The sequence below is a fragment of the Podarcis bocagei genome (assembly GCF_964188305.1).
Source record: "Podarcis bocagei genome assembly, chromosome: 16".
NCBI classification, from domain to species: Eukaryota; Metazoa; Chordata; class Lepidosauria; order Squamata; family Lacertidae; genus Podarcis; species Podarcis bocagei.
Window position 1 is genome coordinate 40,411,541 of NC_138142.1, and position 17,755 is coordinate 40,429,295.

Here is a 17,755-nt window from a genome sequence, read left to right on the forward strand (position 1 = left end):
GTTTGTCTCTGTGCCTGTCTGACTCTGTTTGTTTTTTGTCTGCAACGGTCGCTGGCAACCTGGGAGCTGCACAACATGTCCACGAGCAACACGCTGGGATTTTGTCCCTGGGGTTTTGCCTCTCCCCGTAAGTGGGATAAAAATAAAAATAAATTTATACCCCGCCCTCATTTTAAAGTAGCTGATAAATCATAAGGGGAGGGAAACATGGGTCAGACCGAGTCCAAACCAAAGGCCAGGCGGAACAGCTCTGTCTTGCAGACCCTGTGGAAAAATGTCAAGTCCCGCAGGGCCCTAGTCTCTTGGGACAGAGTGTTCCACCAAGTCGGGGCCACTACTGAAAAGGCCCTGGCCCTAGTTGAAACCAATCTAACCTCCTTGAGGCTCGGGACCTCCAAAGTGTTGTTATTTGTGGACCTTAAGGTCCTCCGTGGGGCATACCAGGAGAGGCGGTCCCGTAGGTACGCGGGTCCTAGTGTCCCATTGCCTCCCCCCGATCGAGGGATGCAGTGGAGCAGGCTGCCTTCAGAAGAGGCTGCCTGCCGCCCCTCTGCATGAGTCAATGCTCTGGGCTAGATTTCTTTCCCTCTTCAGTGGGGGGCACATAGAGGCTGGGGGGGGGTATGTGGCATCCAGAGGTGCTTTTTTACAATAACTCTTTCTCATACTTTAAATATAAAACCTTCTTCAATATACAATATCCCAGGAATGGGAGGGAGCATACTTCAGGCTGTGGTGTATGCTGGGATTCCATGGACAGGAGCAGTCTGCCTGATGCGCTGCAGCCCGTATTGCCTCTGTGGGGGAATGGGTTAGCCAAACCCAGCTTTGAATGAATGAATGAATATTTGCGTCAGCCATTGGCCATACAACAACACGATATGCAAAGAATATAAATAAAAAGTCAATTATATAAACTTTACATTTCAGGGTATTGAATCAATAGTCAAATACTGGATCTTATTCTGATTGCCCCAGCCAAAAACCTTGCAGCCTTTGCTGTCACCTGCTCATCTTGATCTGCCAAGAGAAAGGACACTCTGGCAGTGGTTGGGCGACCTGGAATGGACAATAAGAGAGGGGTGATAATCTTATTCCTCAAGTCTTTATAAAGAGTGCAAGCCAGAAGGGCATGCGCCACCGATTCGGGAATGCCATCTTCACAGAGACATGAGCGTTTTTCATGGGGAATCTGTTGGAATCGTCCCTCAAGTACAGCCGAGGGCAATATGTTCAATCTTGCGAGAGTAAAAGCGCATCTATATTTTAGAATTGCTGGGTTATGAAGCTAGGGTGCCAGAGAGTCAAAATTGGAAGGTGGAAAATAGTCATACCATGGGCAAAATGTCCTTATTGTGGCCAAGTTGTTCTGACGCTCAATATCATTTAAAGGTAAAGGTAAAGGTACCCCTGACCATTAGGTCCAGTCGCGGACGACTCTAGGGTTGCATGCTCATCTTGCTCTATAGGCTCAGGGAAATGGCGTTTGTCCACAGACAGCTTCCGGGTCATGTGGCCAGCAGGACTAAGCCGCTTCTGGCGAACCAGAGCAGCGCACGGAAACACCGTTTACCTTCCCCCCGGAGCGGGACCTATTTATCTACTTGCACTTTGAGTGCTTTTGAACTGCTAGGTGGGCAGGAGCAGGGACCGAGCAACGGGAGCTCACCCCGTCGCAGGGATTCGAATCACCGACCTTCTGATTGGCAAGCCCTAGGCTCTGTGGTTTAGACCACAGCGCCACCCGCGTCCCTTCAATATCATTTAGGCGCTGACAAATTAGACAGTTTGCTTTACTAAAACCCAAAGTGAGTAGCTGTTGTGGTGATAAACCACAAGAGTGAAGTTTTGGATAGACAATTTTAGCCCAGGCTAGCCAAACCCAGCTTGACCTGATCTAGTAGGGTCCTTCACCACTTCAACTCTTTCTCCCACCAACAGGAAACATCCGTAAAGTGGAATCTGGAATACCTCTGGCAATTCCTCCTTTCCTTTTTATTGATTTAGCCTGCAAGAGTTATAATAGCTTAATCAAGCCTCTGTGTCGAAGCACAATCTATCTTTGAATAGCAGATGTTGCTGGTGGTGGTGGAGGGGAAAAACAAGGGAAGTCTGTTTCCTTCCTGTCTTTCTTGTGGGATTCCCGGAAGCAGCTGGCGGGCTGCTCTGTGAAACAGGAAAACTGGTCTGCATGGCTTCTCCGTTTGGCGGGACCCAGTGCAGTTCTTGTACACTTAAATCCTCGTGTAAGCACCGATTTGCTTGTTAAAGCTAGATGGAACCTCCATGGCTGTGTTCAGTCTACCTCCAAATGCCACCTGCTTCCAAATCTAAAAAAAAGTTAAGATTCTAGGCCTCATGCTCCTGAGTAAAAAGGATGAGAGAGAAAAGAGGCTTTTCTACCTTTCCCCTAATGCTAGGAGCTGGGGGAGCCCACGCAATGGAGCTGAATGTGGACGGATTCAAGACAGTCGAAAGAAAGTGTTTCTTGACATGGGAGCACAGTGAAACTATGGAACTGGGTGCCGCGGAAGGCAGTGAGGGCCAGCAACTTGGGTGACTTTAAAAAAGCATCAGAGGATAAAAAGGCGGTTGGAGGATGGATGGCGGCTAACAGATTGAGGTTGAATCCTGACAAGACAGAAGTAGTTTTTGGGGGACAGGAGGCGGACAGGTGTGGAGGACTCCCTGGTTCTGAATGGGGCAACTGTGCCCCTGAAGGACCAGGTGCGCAGCCTGGGAGTCATTTTGGACTCTCAGCTGTCCATGGAGGCACAGGTCAACTCTGTGTCCAGGGCAGCTGTTTACCAGCTCCATCTGGTACGCAGGATGAGACCCTCCCTGCCCGCACACTGTCTTGCCAGAGTGCTGCATGCTCTGGTTATCTCCTGCTTGGACTACTGCAATGCGCTCTGCGTGGGGCCACCGTTGAAGGTGACCCGGAAACTACAACTAATCCAGAATGCAGCAGCCAGACTGGTGACTGGGAGCGGCCGCCAAGACCACATAACACTGGTCCTGAAAGACCTGCATTGGCTCCCAGTACATTTCCGAGCACAATTCAAAGTGTTGGTGCTGACCTTTAAAGCCCTAAATGGCCTTGGACCAGTATACCTCGTCTGTACCCCCATCGTTCTGCCCGGACACTGAGGTCCAGCTCCGAGGGACTTCTGATGGTTCCCTCCCTGCGAGAAGCCAAGTTACAGGGAACCAGTCAGAGGGCCTTCTCGGTAGTGGCACCCGCCCTGTGGAATGCCCTCCCACCAGATGTCAAAGAGAAGAACTACCAGACTTTTAGACGACATCTGAAGGCAGCCCTGTTTAGGGAAGCTTTTAATGTATTTTAATACAGCATTACTGTATTTTAATATTTGGTTGGAAGCCGCTCAGAGTAGTTGGGGAAGCTCAGCCAGATAGGCAGGGTATAAATTATTTATATATATAGCTACCACTATATGGGCTTGAAGAGCTTGAAGAGCTACAGGGCTGTTTTGGGTGTTCTTATGAAACCTCCAGGTTCAGATGCAGTCTATCCCGATCAGGCATCCCCAAACCCGGCCCTCCAGATGTTTTGAGACTACAGTTCCCATCATCCCTGACCACTGGTCCTGTTAGCTAGGAATGGTGGGAGTTGTAGTCCCAAAACACCTGGAGGGCCGAGTTTGCCTATGCCTGATCTAGGTTGTCAGGGGTAGTTGATTACCTCCCAAGGTGAGCTAAGCCTGGCAGGACAGCTTACTCTATGGTTTTAACCCCTTCAGGCAGGTCTCTCACGGTCTTCTCATGAGCATCTCTGCCCAAAGGAAACAAGTCAGTCAGTGGAGCCAGGATGATGGGCTCCACAGTCCTTGCTGGCATTCAAGCTGAGCCTACTCTCACCTGCCCCGTATTAAAAAAATAGTTGGCAAAAAGCAACATTGGATAGGGACTGGGCTGGGAAGGGGAGAAGTTTGCTCTGGTTCATATTGCAATTGCACTTCTTGAAGCAAACCGTGGCTATTGTTCCAAATTCACACTTTTCTTAATTTCCTGATGGGGTTCTCCAAGGAGGAGGGATGGGGGACCTGGAGAGAAAAAAGGAGAATGTTGCTGCTGCTGTTTATTACCGGTCCTTCACCCCAAGGTGCCAGGGAAGATTACAACGTTTAAATGAAATATTAACAGTTGAAAACAACTTACAATTGCAGAAATAGCCCGGGTCCTAAAAAAACCACAGACCTGACTCTCAAGGCAGTAGAAACATGAGATGATTGGACCCCACTGAACTCGAAGCATGGGCACCCCCAACCAAAAAATTATAATTTGGCAAAATATTTGGACTTTATGATATGTATTTGTACAATTTGGAGTATTTAATGTGATTTGATTGGTTTATTAAAATGGAAAACTTAATAAAAATTATTTTAAAAATAATAATAATAAAACCCCAAACCTCTCTGATCTCAAATAATGTGAAAGGTAGGCAAAGCGATGCACAGAAACGCCTTATACTGCGGGAAACGGCTTGCAAAAAATGTGTGTGCGAGACAGAATTCTGTGCATTGGGATAAATGCATGCCAAAAAATGCTAGAGAATTTCCACGAGGACTTTCCTTTTTTTTTAAAAAAAAAAAAATGCAAGCGGCTGTTGAAATCTGAGGAGCCGAAGAAGGACCAATAAGAAAGCTATTGAAACAAAAACAGGCCGTTTCTCAACCTCCCTATGCTAGACGTCAGGACTGGGCCAGGTGGGTCTGCAGGGGGCTCACGGTTTTGGCTGCCCCTTCTTCTTCTGCCCCGCCATGGCTGCCTGTCTTAAGGAAATGGGAACACTCTGTGCATTGGAAAAGAAACCTTTATTTCTTTGGTTTTCAGTCTGCGCAATCCCTGAGTCGAAATCCCCTAGATCTTGAGCAAAACTCTTCTCAAGGGACGAAAGAGAGAGCAACCCGTTTCTTTGCTGCAAGCTAGTCCTCCTCTGGGGCAGCTGTCCAGGGTGCTGATCTTGCAGCGAGGGACGGACTCTTGCCTGCAACTCACCAAGGCCGCAATACATTTAAAGCTCTGTGCCTGCCGCTTTAAACAGCCGTGGCTCCCCCCCCCCGGGACATCCTGGGAACTGTAGTTTGCTAAGGGTGATAAGCGTTGTTAGGAGACCTCCCAACCCCCCAGGAGAGCTACGATTCCCAGAGAGGTTTAGCAAACGGTCCCTTTTCCTAGGGAACGCTTTCCCATCAACTGGCGCCTGAGCTCTATGGTTCCCATCAACCTCGTCAGAGACCATCATGATCAACAGCCAGAGGTGGTGATACAGAGGTCGAAAGGATCTGTGACTTCAGAGGAGAAGCAAAAATTAAAAAAAAGTAGTGGCAAGGTCTCTCCCCCTCCCCCCCGCACCAAACATAACAAAGTAAACACCCGCAAACAGCATTTAAAGAATATAAAACACAACATTTCTTCTCATTGATGATGGACCAGGAAGGTTTGGGATAGAGCTCCGGTGTACGCAGCCAGAGGTGGTTTTGCGGTTTACTGCCCATCACTCTCCCCTCTGGATTTTTCGAAACTCGGTTTTCATCTCCAAGTTTCTAGTCCTTACTGGCTGCAGAGATGAGCTGCGGAACACACAGGCTTCTGAAGACATCGGAAGGGAGGCTGGGAGGGGCTGAGTTTCTGATAGGGCCACCCCACAAACAAGTTCTGTGGGTGCTACCGGCCTGCCAAAGAGAAGCACCCCTCGCCTTGTTTTCTCACGACAGGGTGAACCCATTTATTCTTCTCCAGCTGGCCTGATCCAACAGGGCTCGTCTCATGCCCTGATGGAACCTCCAGGCCCACAAGCAGTCTACCTGGACCCCTAGCTTCTTACAGGCATTTGAGCACTGTGAGAGTGGATGAGTCCTGTTATGTACTGAAGTTCTCACCCTGGGCCAGCAGGGGGATACTGTAGATAGTTATGCAAATGAAGGATCGAAAGTGTCATTCAGTGATTGGATAGTTTTAGAAAGTTGTTACAGTAACGTGGTACTGGAGCTCTATATAAGCAGGCTGACTGAGCCCTTCAGTTCAGTTCTGTCCTGGCCTGTGAATAAACAAGAGCTGTTTGAAGAGTCGCTGTGTCGTCTGATATGTTCACCCACAACTTAACAAGTCCCCTCTCGCTTGACCCAGCAGGGCTCTCTGCTTATGCAGCCCCCAGGTCCAGAGGCAGTCTATCTGAATCCCTAGGTCTGTGAAGGATTTGGCGGATGTTAAATTTTGTGTCTCCCCCTCCCCACCCCGCATGTGCGTTCCTTTCCACCTTTTTTCTCCTCCTCCTCCTCGGTGGGTCTCACAACTTCCCCTCGTCGATGAGACGGTTCATCCCCTCGCAGATCTTCTTCAACCGTGGCTGGTAGGGTTCCCCCGGGGTGTACAGCTTGGCCAGGAGCTCTGTGTCGGCGAAGTGGTCAAAGACGTGCCGGATGCGCCCGTGAGACTTGGGCGTCAGGTGCTTCTCGACCAGCCGGAGCAGCAGGTCCCTGCAGTCTCTCAACAGCTCGGCCAGGACGGCCTTCTCAAAGGTGAACTCCACCTCGTGGAAGCTGATGGCCGTCATGGCTCCTTGGTGGAGCTTCCTCTTGAACTCCTCCGCCAGGCCCAGCTCCTCGGGGCTGAAGCGGTTGTTGCGGTACAGGACGGAGATCTTGACCGCCACCTTGATGAGGTTCTTGATGACCTTTTGGGACTCGGTCCGGTTCTGCGTGTACTCCTTGGAGATCCGGTAGAGCTCGTCCAGGATCTCGCTGCTGGTGTCGTCAATGAACATATTGGCCATGGACTTGCTGGCCATTCGGCTGAGAATCTTCTTCTCGGCCTGCATGGCCAAGTTGCGGGAGCTGAACGCCTCCATCGTGGCTGCCTGGAAAAGGCAACGGAGAGGTTTTACAAGGCAGGCTGGACTCGCCCCAGGATAACCCTCCTCTCCCCAGGCCACTGTTAAGGATAATTACTTAATTTCCCGAAATGGGAATATTTACTTACATTAAATTACTGTGTACTTTTAACATGGGGTTTCCCCTCTCTCATGTGATATGCTGACTGTGAGTCACATGAGAATGTCATTCCGTTTCTGTTGTGACTGTTATTCCACTAACTGTCGTTTTTAACTGGCTTCTGTTTGTGTGTGAGAAGGAGAATGGCTGCTGACAGAGACTTCTCAGGACAGTGTTGTGTCTATATGATCTGTCTGAACATTCTCTGTGTCGAACCAGAATTCAGAGGTGAGGAATATAAGAGTTATGTGTGGGATAACCAGCCAGATATAACCAACATGCTTAAGTCTTAATTAATGCATGAAGGGGTTAAAACCATAAAGCTGTCCTGCCAGGCTTAGCACACCTTGGGAGGGACTTAGGTAATCAAGACTTTGTTCCCCTCCTATCTACCTGAGAAGCTCAGTGAGCGGGTTGCTCCAAGCTCAGACCGCATGGCTCTTACAAGCCATTCTTGTGTTCCTATACCAATAATTTAAGAACTATCACCACTGTAATGAAGCCACGTTTTACTGCCTGTGCATTGTTTTCTGAACGCTGTGTGGAAAAAACACATGAATATGACCTTTAGAGAGTTTGTAAGTAAACCATTTTTAACTTACCAAACATGTCGCCTTTTTCTATGCTAGGGGAAGAGGGGACTATTCTGGAGCTCGTTCACGAGAGCATGTTTTAAAAGCCTAACAACCTATGTTTCCACACTTATTTTGTGATTTTACATCTCTGGAAGGGTTCTCTTACCAAAGAGTACTTGCCCCAAACCTGGATCTTGGCTTCCATGGAATTCTCCTTTAATTTAACTCCCCCCCCCTTACCACCAACAAAATCAAGGGTTGGGCATGCAGCCCCTGTGGTAATTTCATGGGGGTGGGAATAGCACTGAGGGAGAGGAGCAAAGCAGGAAAAGTGGGTGGTAGGTGACAGAAAGAGAGATGGAGAGACAGACAGATAGACAGAAGTCTATAACACTGTCTACCAGTGGCTCTGGCCTTGCCCATTGTCAGCATGCAGCCCCAGACAGATACTCATTTTTGCTGCAGCAGCAAAAACCCCCAATGCAATTCTAGGCTGCATTGACAGAAGTCTAGTGTCCAGATCAAGGGGAGTGATAATACAGTGGTAACTCCGGTTGCAAACAGGATCCGTTCCGGAGGCCCGTTTGGAACATGAAAAGAACACAACCTGCAGCGGCGCGTCTGCGCACACGTGGGTTGCAATTCACTGCTTCTGCGCATGCGCGTGACGTCATTTTGCGCGTCTGCGCATGCACGAGTGGCAAAACCCGGAAGTAACCCTTTCCAGTACTCCTGGGTAGCTGCGGGATGTAACCTGAAAGAACGTCACGTGAAGCGGATGTAACATGAGGTATGACTGTACTGTTGTATTCTGCCTTGGTCAGATTCCACGTGGAATTATGCATCCAGTTCTGGGTACCAAAGTTTGAGAAGGATATTGAGGAGCTGGAAAGTGTGCAGAGGAGGGCAGCCAAGATGATCAAGGGTCTGGAAACCAGGCCTGATGAGGAACAGTTGAGGAAGCTGGGTAGATATGATAGCCACCTTCACCTGGAGTACTGTGTCCAGTTCTGGGCACCACAGTTCAAGAAGGACACCGACAAACTGGAACGTGTCTAGAGGAGGGCAACCAAAATGGTCAAAGGCCTGGAAACGATGCCTTATGAGGAACGGCTAAGGGAGCTGGGCATGTTTAGCCTGGAGAAGAGGAGGTTAAGGGGTGATATGATAGCCATGTTCAAATATATAAAAGGATGTCACATAGAGGAGGGAGAAAGGTTCTTTTCTGCTGCTCCAGAGAAGCGGACACGGAGCAATGGATCCAAACTACAAGAAAGAAGATTCCACCTAAACATTAGGCAGAACTTCCTGACAGTAAGAGCTGTTTGACAGTGGAATTTGCTGCCAAGGAGTGTGGTGGAGTCTCCTACTTTGGAGGTCTTTAAGCAGAGGCTTGACAACCATATGTCAGGAGTGCTCTGATGGTGTTTCCTGCTTGGCAGGGGGTTGGACTCGATGGCCCTTGTGGTCTCTTCCAACTCTATGATTCTATTCTATGATTCCAATGAAGCACCAGGAAGAGTAAGAGTGGTGGACTCCCCTTCCTTGGAGGTTTGTAAGCAGAGGTTAGATGGATACTTTTTTAGCTGAGATTCCTGCATTTCAGGGGGTTGGTCTAGATGACTCTTGAGTTCCCACCCTACAATTCTATGATTCTATTAATGTGGCCCTTGACAGAAATACAGTGGTGCCCCGCAAGACGAATGCCTCGCAAGACGGAAAACTCGCTAGACGAAAGAGTTTTCCGTTTTGGAGGTGCTTCGCAAAACGAATCTCCTATGGGCTTGCTTCGCAAGATGACAATGTCTTGCGAGTTCCTGCTGGTATTTTTTCCTCCCCCCCCTTTTTCTAAGCTGCTTATCAGCTGATCCGATCAGCAGATAAGCCGCTAAAAGCCGCTAATAGCGCTAATCCGCTAATCCATCAATGGGCTTGCTTCGCAAGACGAAAAAACCGCTAGACGAAGAGAATCACAGAACAGATTCTTTTCGTCTTGCGAGGCACCACTGTATATATATTATATATGTATACAGTCGTACCTCGGGTTACAGCCACTTCACGTTGCTTTTTTTGGGTTACGCACCCACCAAAACCCGGAAGTACCAGAATAATAATAGTAATAACAACAACAACAACAACAACAACAACAACAACAATTTATTATTTATACCCTGCCCATCTGGCTGGGCCTCCCCAGCCACTCTGGGCGGCTTCCAACAAAACACCAAAATACAATAACCTATTAAACATTAAAAGCTTTCCTAAAGAGGGCTGCCTTCAGATTTTTTCTAAAAGTTTGGTAGTTATTTTTCTCTTTGACGTCTGGTGGGAGGACGTTCCACAGGGCGGGTGCCACCACTGAGAAGGCCCTCTGCCTGGTTCCCTGTAACTTGGCTTCTCGCAGGGAGGGAACCGCCAGAAGGCCCTCGGAACTGGACCTCAGTGTCTTCTCAAGTTACTTCTGGGTTTTGGGCGGTCGCGCATGTGCAGAAGCACTAAATTGCGCTTTGCGCATGTGCAGAAGCGCCGAATCGCAACCCGCGCGTGTGCAGACGCGCTGCTGCAGGTTGAAAATGTGCACCCCGCATGGATCACGTGCACAACCCGAGCGCCCACTGTATATTCCGCACTCCTGCAATAAAGGAAGGGTGTATGTGTGCGTTTCTGCGAGAGGGGTGCGTGCGGAGAGAAAATATATTCTCATCCATCTATGGGACACTGGAAGCAGCCAACATCTGCGGAACTGACCGCAGGAAGGTATCTTTGCATGCTCAGATAAGGAACAAGGCGGTTGATGCTGGGCATGAACGACGGACCCAAAATGCCGGCTGAGTTCGGAAGAAGAAGCTAAATCTGAGAGTCTCGGAGCGATGTGGCAAGCCAAGGCAGTTCTGCATTTCTGCACATGACGTGCCTGTGGTTTTTGCTCACTGTGAGGAAGTGGGCCTCAGATAAATCCTGCTTTAAGACGCCGCTGCTTTGGCAGAAAGACGGACGAACGCGGCTACCCCTCTGGGAACCGAACCTACCTTAACTCTTTTTTTAAAAAATTAATTGCAATGATTTAATCTCTGCTTGGTCTCTCCGTACCTCCTCAGTAGGGTGAGATGTTTTCAGGGATGCCCAGCGAGGAACGTGGGGTCGTGGCAGTCTTCGTACACCAACACCGCGACGGAACAGGCCTCTCTTTCCACTCCTGTGAACCAGTGCACCGCCAAATCTCCAAATGCGGCTTGCAGCGCAAAGCTGATTTTTTCTGTAGCCTCTTCTTTTTAAAGCCAGCATCTGAGAGGGATCTGCCAGGCACCGTTGCAGCCCTGCGTTCTCACGATGCTTCGGAATATATTTTTAAAAGTCAGCGTTTCCTTCCCTTCTCTTCTCCTCGCCACCCCCACAGATGCGCTGGGGTTTCCTGTTTTTATCCTTCTGTCAAAAGCCAACAAGCCCAGCTCTTTCCTGAAGTCTGTTTCAGAGTTTCAAGGTGGAGGTTGAGCGGCACACAATAGAGCCCTCCTGACCTTTCGCTCTGCCCCTCTGCCCAATTACCGTATTTTTCGCCCTATAAGACGCACCAGACCACAAGACGCACCTAGTTTTTGAAGGAGGAAAACAAGAAAAAAGATATTCTGAATCTCAGAAGCCAGAACAGCAAGAGGGATCGCTGCGCAGTGAAAGCAGCAATCCCTCTTGCTGTTCTGGCTTCTGGGATAGCTGCGCAGCCTGCATTCACTCCATAAGATGCACACACATTTCCCCTTACTTTTTAGGAGGGAAAAAGTGAGTCTTATAGAGCAAAAAATACGGTACTTTCTTTTTTGGGGATGAACATCTTGAGCGAGAGAATCATCAGCCCCAGGAAAAGGCGGAGTCGAGGTCCCCGTTTGCAAGGAAAACTTTTTGGCGGCTGGCATGACGAGAGCCTCCAGTCTTTAGTAGCGGGGAAATGTAGTCCCTTACAATCTGCTCACGCCACATCTTGCAATGCTTCTTCGATCCTTGAAGGGGAGGGCTGCGCTGCTCAGTGGTTAAAGCACCTGCTTTGCATGCTGTAGCTCAATCCCCAGCGATATCTCGAACCAGTGGTTGGACTTCGTAGAATCGTAGAGCACCCAAGACAGATGGCCGTCCAACCTCGACTTAAGGCAGTTTCCGACACTGCTGTTTAAATCAGCCCCTTATATCAGGACAATGAAGACTGGAACCTTATTTTATTTTTGAAGGAAAGCTGCAGAACTCAATGGTTAAAGTACAGTGGTACCTCTACTTACGTTCACCTCCGGTTATGTATCCTTCGGGATACGTACGCGGCAAACCCAGAAGTATTTTTCCGGGTTTCGCCGCATGCACAGAAGCGGTCCCTGCGGTTGCAGAAACCTTGGGATCTGACTGGAGCTCAGTAATGGATCCCGTCCGCAACTGGAGGTACCACTGTACCTGCTTGTCTGACTTGGAACAAGGCAAATTCCCAAGTCAGCCCTTGACATGGACTGGGAACTTAGCATTACAGTGGTACCTCATGTTACATACGCTTCAGGTTACAGACGCTTCAGGTTACAGACTCCGCTAACCCAGAAATAGTGCTTCAGGTTAAGACCTTTGCTTCAGGATGAGAACAGAAATCGTGCTCCGGCGCCGCAGCAGCAGCAGGAGGCCCCATTAGCTAAATTGGTGCTTCAGGTTAAGAACAGTTTCAGGTTAAGAACGGACCTCTGGAACGAATTAAGTACTTAACCCGAAGTACCACTGTATTTCAAAGGGAGTACAGTCGTAACTTGGATCCTGAGCGCCTTGTTACTCGGACGTCTTGGCTCCTGAACGCCGCAAACCCGGAAGTGAGTGTTCTGGTTTGCAAACGTTCTTTGGAACCTGAACGTCCGGCATGACTTCCGTGGCTTCCGATTGGCTGCAGGAGCTTCCTGCAGCCAATTGGAAGCCGTGCCTTGGTTTTGGAAGTCAAATGGACTTCTGGAACGGATTCCGTTCGACTTCCAAGGTACCACTGTTGTGGAGTACATGATTCACATGCAGAAGCTTCTGGGTTCAATCCCTGGAATTGTCTCCTGTCTGAAAACCTGGACAGCTGCTGCCAGTCAGTGCAGACAACACTGGGTGAGATGAACCAATGGTCTAATGCAGCAGAAAGCAACTTCTTTCCCCCCTGCTTAAACCTCTCCCTTCTCCAGTCCTCATGGTTCATTATTCATTTTAAAGGGAAGGATAGTAGCTCAAGTGCAGCCTTGAGTCATTCTGGACTCACAGCTGTCCATGGAGGTGCAGGTTAATTCTGTGTCCAGGGTGGCTGTCCATCAGCTCCACCTGGTACGCAGGATGAGACCCTTCCTGCCTGCAGAGTGTCTTGCCAGAGTGGTGCATGCTCTAGTTATCTCCCGCTTGGACTACTGCAATGCGCTCTACGTGGGGCTACCTTTGAAGGTGTCCCGCAAACTGCAATTAATCCAGAATGTGGCAGCTAGACTGGTGACTGGGAGCGGCCGCCGGGACCACATAACACCGGTCCTGAGAGATCTGCATTGGCTCCCCATACGTTTCCGAGCACAATTCAAAGTGTTGGTGCTGACCTTGAAAGCCCTAAACGGCCTCGGTCCTGTATACCTGAAGGAGCGTCTCCACCCCCATCGTTCAGCCTGGACACTGAGGTCCAGCTCCGAGGGCCTTCTGACAGTTTCCTCATTGTGAGAAGGGAAGTTACAGGGAACCAGACAGAGGGCCTTCTCGGTGGTGGCGCCCACCCTGTGGAACGCTCTCCCACTAGGAAATAAGCAGCTTTCCTATCTTTTAAAGACATCTGAAGGCAGCCCTGTTCAGGGAAGTTTTTAATATTTAATGCTGTACTGTTTTTAACACTTGATTGGGAGCCGCCCAGAGTGGCTGGGGAAACTCAGCCAGATGGGTGGGGTATAAATAATAAATTTATTATTATTATTATTATTATTATTATTATTATTATTATTATTATTATTATTATTATAGCTCTGCTTTGCAGGCAACCAGTGCCAATAGGCATATCCAGGTAAGAGACCCCTGTCTAAAACCCTGGAGACCACCTGCCAGTAAGTGTGGGGAACACACAGCTTGATGAACCCCACCGGCCTGACTCTGACAAAGGCATCACGCTCTCTTCTTCCTGTGTTCCAGATCCTTGTGTGGTTTGTAAAGGGAAAAAAAAAGTAACAAAAAACATTCTTGCAGCTACATCCTTGCCTCTTGCATATCCTGTCCCCTTTTAACGATTCCTCTGTTCCAGGAGGGAGGATGCTAATTAGCTGGCTGACGAGCCGCCGTTTAGCCTTGCCACTTAATGGCTTCCTGGCTCCATGTAATAATGAATGAGTGTGTCTTAATTGCAGGGGACTGAAATAGACATCCTTGACGGTGTGTGGACCCAGGCGCAAGCCCTCAGAAGGCATATTTGGGAGGAGAACCATTTACTCTAGGTGTGCCACCTCCCCCTACTGTATCCTGGCAGGGTCTGGGTAGCTGAGCAGCAGGCAGAAATCCAACAGGTGCAGCCCTCGTACCTTCCTCTCGTTCTATGAGGGCCGGGTCACTTAGCTAGAGTCACAGCAAGGCGACATAAAACGAGGGTCGCCATTCCCGGCTGTCTCCTCAACGCCGTACTCAGGTTAGTGGCAACAGAAGCAGAAACAGGCAAAACTGTGAGGCGAAACTGTTTTTCCACACTTCCGCCATCTCAACGAAAAGGAGAAAAGCAGAACTTGAAAGGCATCGATGGGGAAATGCGAGCGAAGCTTTTGAAATTGGGAACAGCACGGGGAGAGAAGGGTGTGGGGAGGGACTTTCCTGTCTCACAAGTGTGGAATTTAGGGTTTTTTGCCGAGCGAATTTGATTGGCGGGAGGCCCTAAAAGGCGACTTGTGGTGGACCTGTGGAACTTCCTTCCATATGACGGGGTGGCGGCTGCTAGGTTCAAAGAAAGGGTTGCACAGATTCTTGGAGAGGCTTCATCTGTCTAGAGGAACCTCCATATACAGGGATAGGCTACCTTTTTGAACATTTGGTAGCGGGGACAAATAGTGGCAGGGAGCTTTCTCAGGGAGACACCTGGCTGTCCACAGTGTCAGGAACCTGGGTGCAAAGCAAGATGGAACTATTTGGGTCTGATACGGCAAAGCGGTTCTTATAGGGCTGAGGCAAGCTGTCCTCACGCTGGAAAACTGTGGCCTGCTCCCTTTGCCAAAGGTCCTAATAATGGAAAAAAGGCTGATCTTTGCCTCACCCATGCATCACCTTTGTGCAGCTGCATTTTCAAGTCTTGAGGACTAGCACCTTGCTGCACACTTTCCAAAGAAAGTAAGGCACTCAACCATGCACCCAGAACACGGTCCAGACACTGAGGTCTAGCTCCAAGGGCCTTCTGGCGGTTCCCTCCCTGCGAGAAGCCAAGTTACAGGGAACCAGGCAAAGGGCCTTCTTGGTAGTGGCGCCCTCCCTGTGGAACGCCCTCCCACCAGATGTCAAAGAGAACAACAACTACCAGACTTTTAGAAGACATCTGAAGGTAGCCCTGTCTAGGGAAGCTTTTAATGTTTGATGTATTATTATAAATTATTATTATTATTATTATTATTATTATTATTATTATTATTATTATTAATTTCTACACTCTGCCCACATGTGGTCTCATCTTAAAGGACGATAACCATTCAGACTAGCTTCCCAGCAGTGCTAAGTTTCAACATTGCAGGGGCTTGGACTAGCGAACCCTTGGCGTCCCAACTCTACGATTCTGTCGCGCTTTTCATGGGCCTTTGGCGCATTAATTCCCATGTGCCCAGCCTCAAATGCCTGAGGTCTGTTTACTTTGCGTGGGGTCCCGATGCACTCTGCCCATGCCCAGGGGCGCTGCGGTTCTCTCGGAAGACTTAGCTTGCCCTAAGCAAAAGCCCTGACTTAGAAGCTTAGCTTCTGGGGCCGAAGTTTTCCCTGATCTTAACCTGCGGACACACTTCTCGGTTTTTTGTTCTCTCGCTGCCCTGGTGACTCAACCCCGCTGACTTGTTGCGGCTCGCCCGGGAGGAGCACGAATGCTCAGCGTTTGTTGAAAAGAGAAAAGAGACCGGCGGGCGTCTCCTTGCCCAAACAGACCTGCCTTCTCTGCCTCTTGCTCTGAAGCACCTCTGTTATTGAGCCCTCCCGGCAAAGCGCGCCTCACTCACCGTGGGACCACGATGCTCTGCAAGTCATGCGAGCGGCCCTCCGCCAGTCCTCGAGGAGCGAAAGCAGAAGCAGCCCGGACTCAGCAGGCAGGAGCGAGACTCTCGGGTGGCCTCGGGGAGACTTCCTCGAGCGACAGGCCCGCCCTGTGTCAGCTGACGGATCTCGGCTTCATTCTTCACAGGCGGAAAGCACAGCTGCCTGTTGAAAGGTGCCCAGGGAGCAGAGCGACTGGCCGGCCGCCTCGACCGTCTGCATATTTTGTGACCTGCTCTGTTAGCATCTGTAGCCTGGAGGCTTCCCCACCCACTCCTGCTGGGAGGTTCAGCTCCAGACTTGACCAGACAAGGCCTTACCTGCCTACCTGAGAATGTGTGCGTGTGTGTTTCTCTGCGTCGCTGGCGCCCACGGGGATGCCGGTGCAGGGCCTTGGCGGCAGCGGCGTCTGTTTGGGCAGAGCATTTGGTTCATTTATTTCTAATAATAATAATTTCTTATTTATACCCCACCCATATGGCTGGGTTTCCCCAGCCACTCTGAGCGGCTTCCAACAGAATATTAAAATACAATAACCTATTAAACATTGAAAGCTTCCCTAAACAGGGCTGCCTTCAGATGTCTTCTAAAAGTCTGGTAGTTGTTGTTCTCTTTGACATCTGGTGGGAGGGCGTTCCACAGGGCGGGTGCCATCACCAAGAAGGCCCTCTGCCTGGTTCCCTCCTAACTTGTAAATTTACTGTATTTTTCCATGTATAATACTATATCCCCCCCCCCACATTTTTTTAGGTTTAAAATTGGGGCTTCGTCTTATACACCAAATGTTGCAATTAAATATATAAATAAATTTATTGCTTCATTTTGGGCTCAAAAAATAAGGGTCGTCTTATACATGGGGGCATCTTATACACAGAAAAATACAGTACAGTGGTACCTCGGGTTAAGTACTTCGTTCCAGAGGTCCATTCTTAACCTGAAACTGTTCTTAACCTGAAGCACCACTTTAGCTAATGGGGCCTCCTGCTGCCGCCGCGCCGCCGGAGCACGATTTCTGTTCTCATCCTGAAGCAAAGTTCTTAACCCGAGGTACTATTTCTGGGTTAGTGGAGTCTGTAACCTGAAGCGTCTGTAACCTGAGGTACCACTGTATTTCATCACGTAGCGCAGCGGTTCTCAATCTGTGGGTCCCCAGGTGTTATTGGACTACAACTCCCATCATCCCTGACCACTGGTCATGCTGGCTAGGAATGATGGGAATTTGTAGTCCAACAACATCAGGGGACCCACAGTAGCGGGAAAAAAGGAGACAATAAAATTGTGGGTTGGAAACAGCTAAAAACAAACACTCGAAAGCGTTTGCACCGATAAACCGAAAGCAAGCAAAACTCACACATCAACAGGGTTGTGTTGCCTGAAGAAAAAATGCTTTTAGCGGGTGCTGAAAAGAGTACAGCGAAGGGGCCTGCCGGATGCGTCAATGGGCAGGGAGTTCCGAAGTACTTTTATATGGCGCCCTGCCATATTATTTCCCTGTTTTACGAGGTCTCATAAGCGAAAGGGAAGAGGGGGAAAGGGAAGAGGATCTCTGCCCTCAGGGAGTTGACAATCTAAGCTGGACATTGGAATGCGGCAGAGGGGAGGGGACAGGAAGAGGTGAAGGCCGAACATGGGCCAAGGGACAAGTCTCTGCCCGCAAGGCGCTTACACAATCTCAGTTCGACTGTAAGAAACGGGTGGGAGAGAGAAAGGCGAGCAGTTCAAGGGCTGAGCATGAATGAATAATCTCTCTCTCTGAGAGTTTGGTTCCAGTTTGGGGTGTGTGACCAAAATGGGGTTCAGCCAAAGACCTCGTGGGAAAGGAGGGTTTGGAGGAGAAATTGTCTGGCCTGGGACTCTTACTCCCCTCCAACCTCCTAGGAAGGGGTCAGCCCACCACTGGGGTGTTATTTTGGGAGCCTCATTTGAAGAAGGACG

The 17,755-nt window shown here is 49.4% G+C and overlaps 1 protein-coding gene across 3 annotated transcripts; it reads right to left on the bottom strand.

The window, feature by feature from the left end:
- Positions 1–4,086: 4,086 nt before the first annotated feature.
- TNFAIP8L2 (TNF alpha induced protein 8 like 2) lies at positions 4,087–16,187 on the bottom strand. 3 transcript variants are annotated; one of them, XM_081173852.1, is made up of 2 exons: positions 15,787–16,187; positions 4,087–6,880 (listed from the first exon to the last, which is right to left on the bottom strand). In XM_081173852.1, exon 2 carries the CDS (start codon positions 6,869–6,871, stop codon positions 6,311–6,313), a length of 561 nt encoding a protein of 186 aa, XP_081029978.1. In that variant the 5' UTR covers positions 6,872–6,880; positions 15,787–16,187; the 3' UTR covers positions 4,087–6,310. The 3 variants fall into 3 exon arrangements, with proteins under 3 accessions (XP_081029978.1, XP_081029977.1, XP_081029979.1); XM_081173851.1 differs by lacking the exon at positions 15,787–16,187 and adding an exon at positions 10,679–11,207; XM_081173853.1 differs by lacking the exon at positions 15,787–16,187 and adding an exon at positions 7,003–7,089.
- Positions 16,188–17,755: the final 1,568 nt, after the last annotated feature.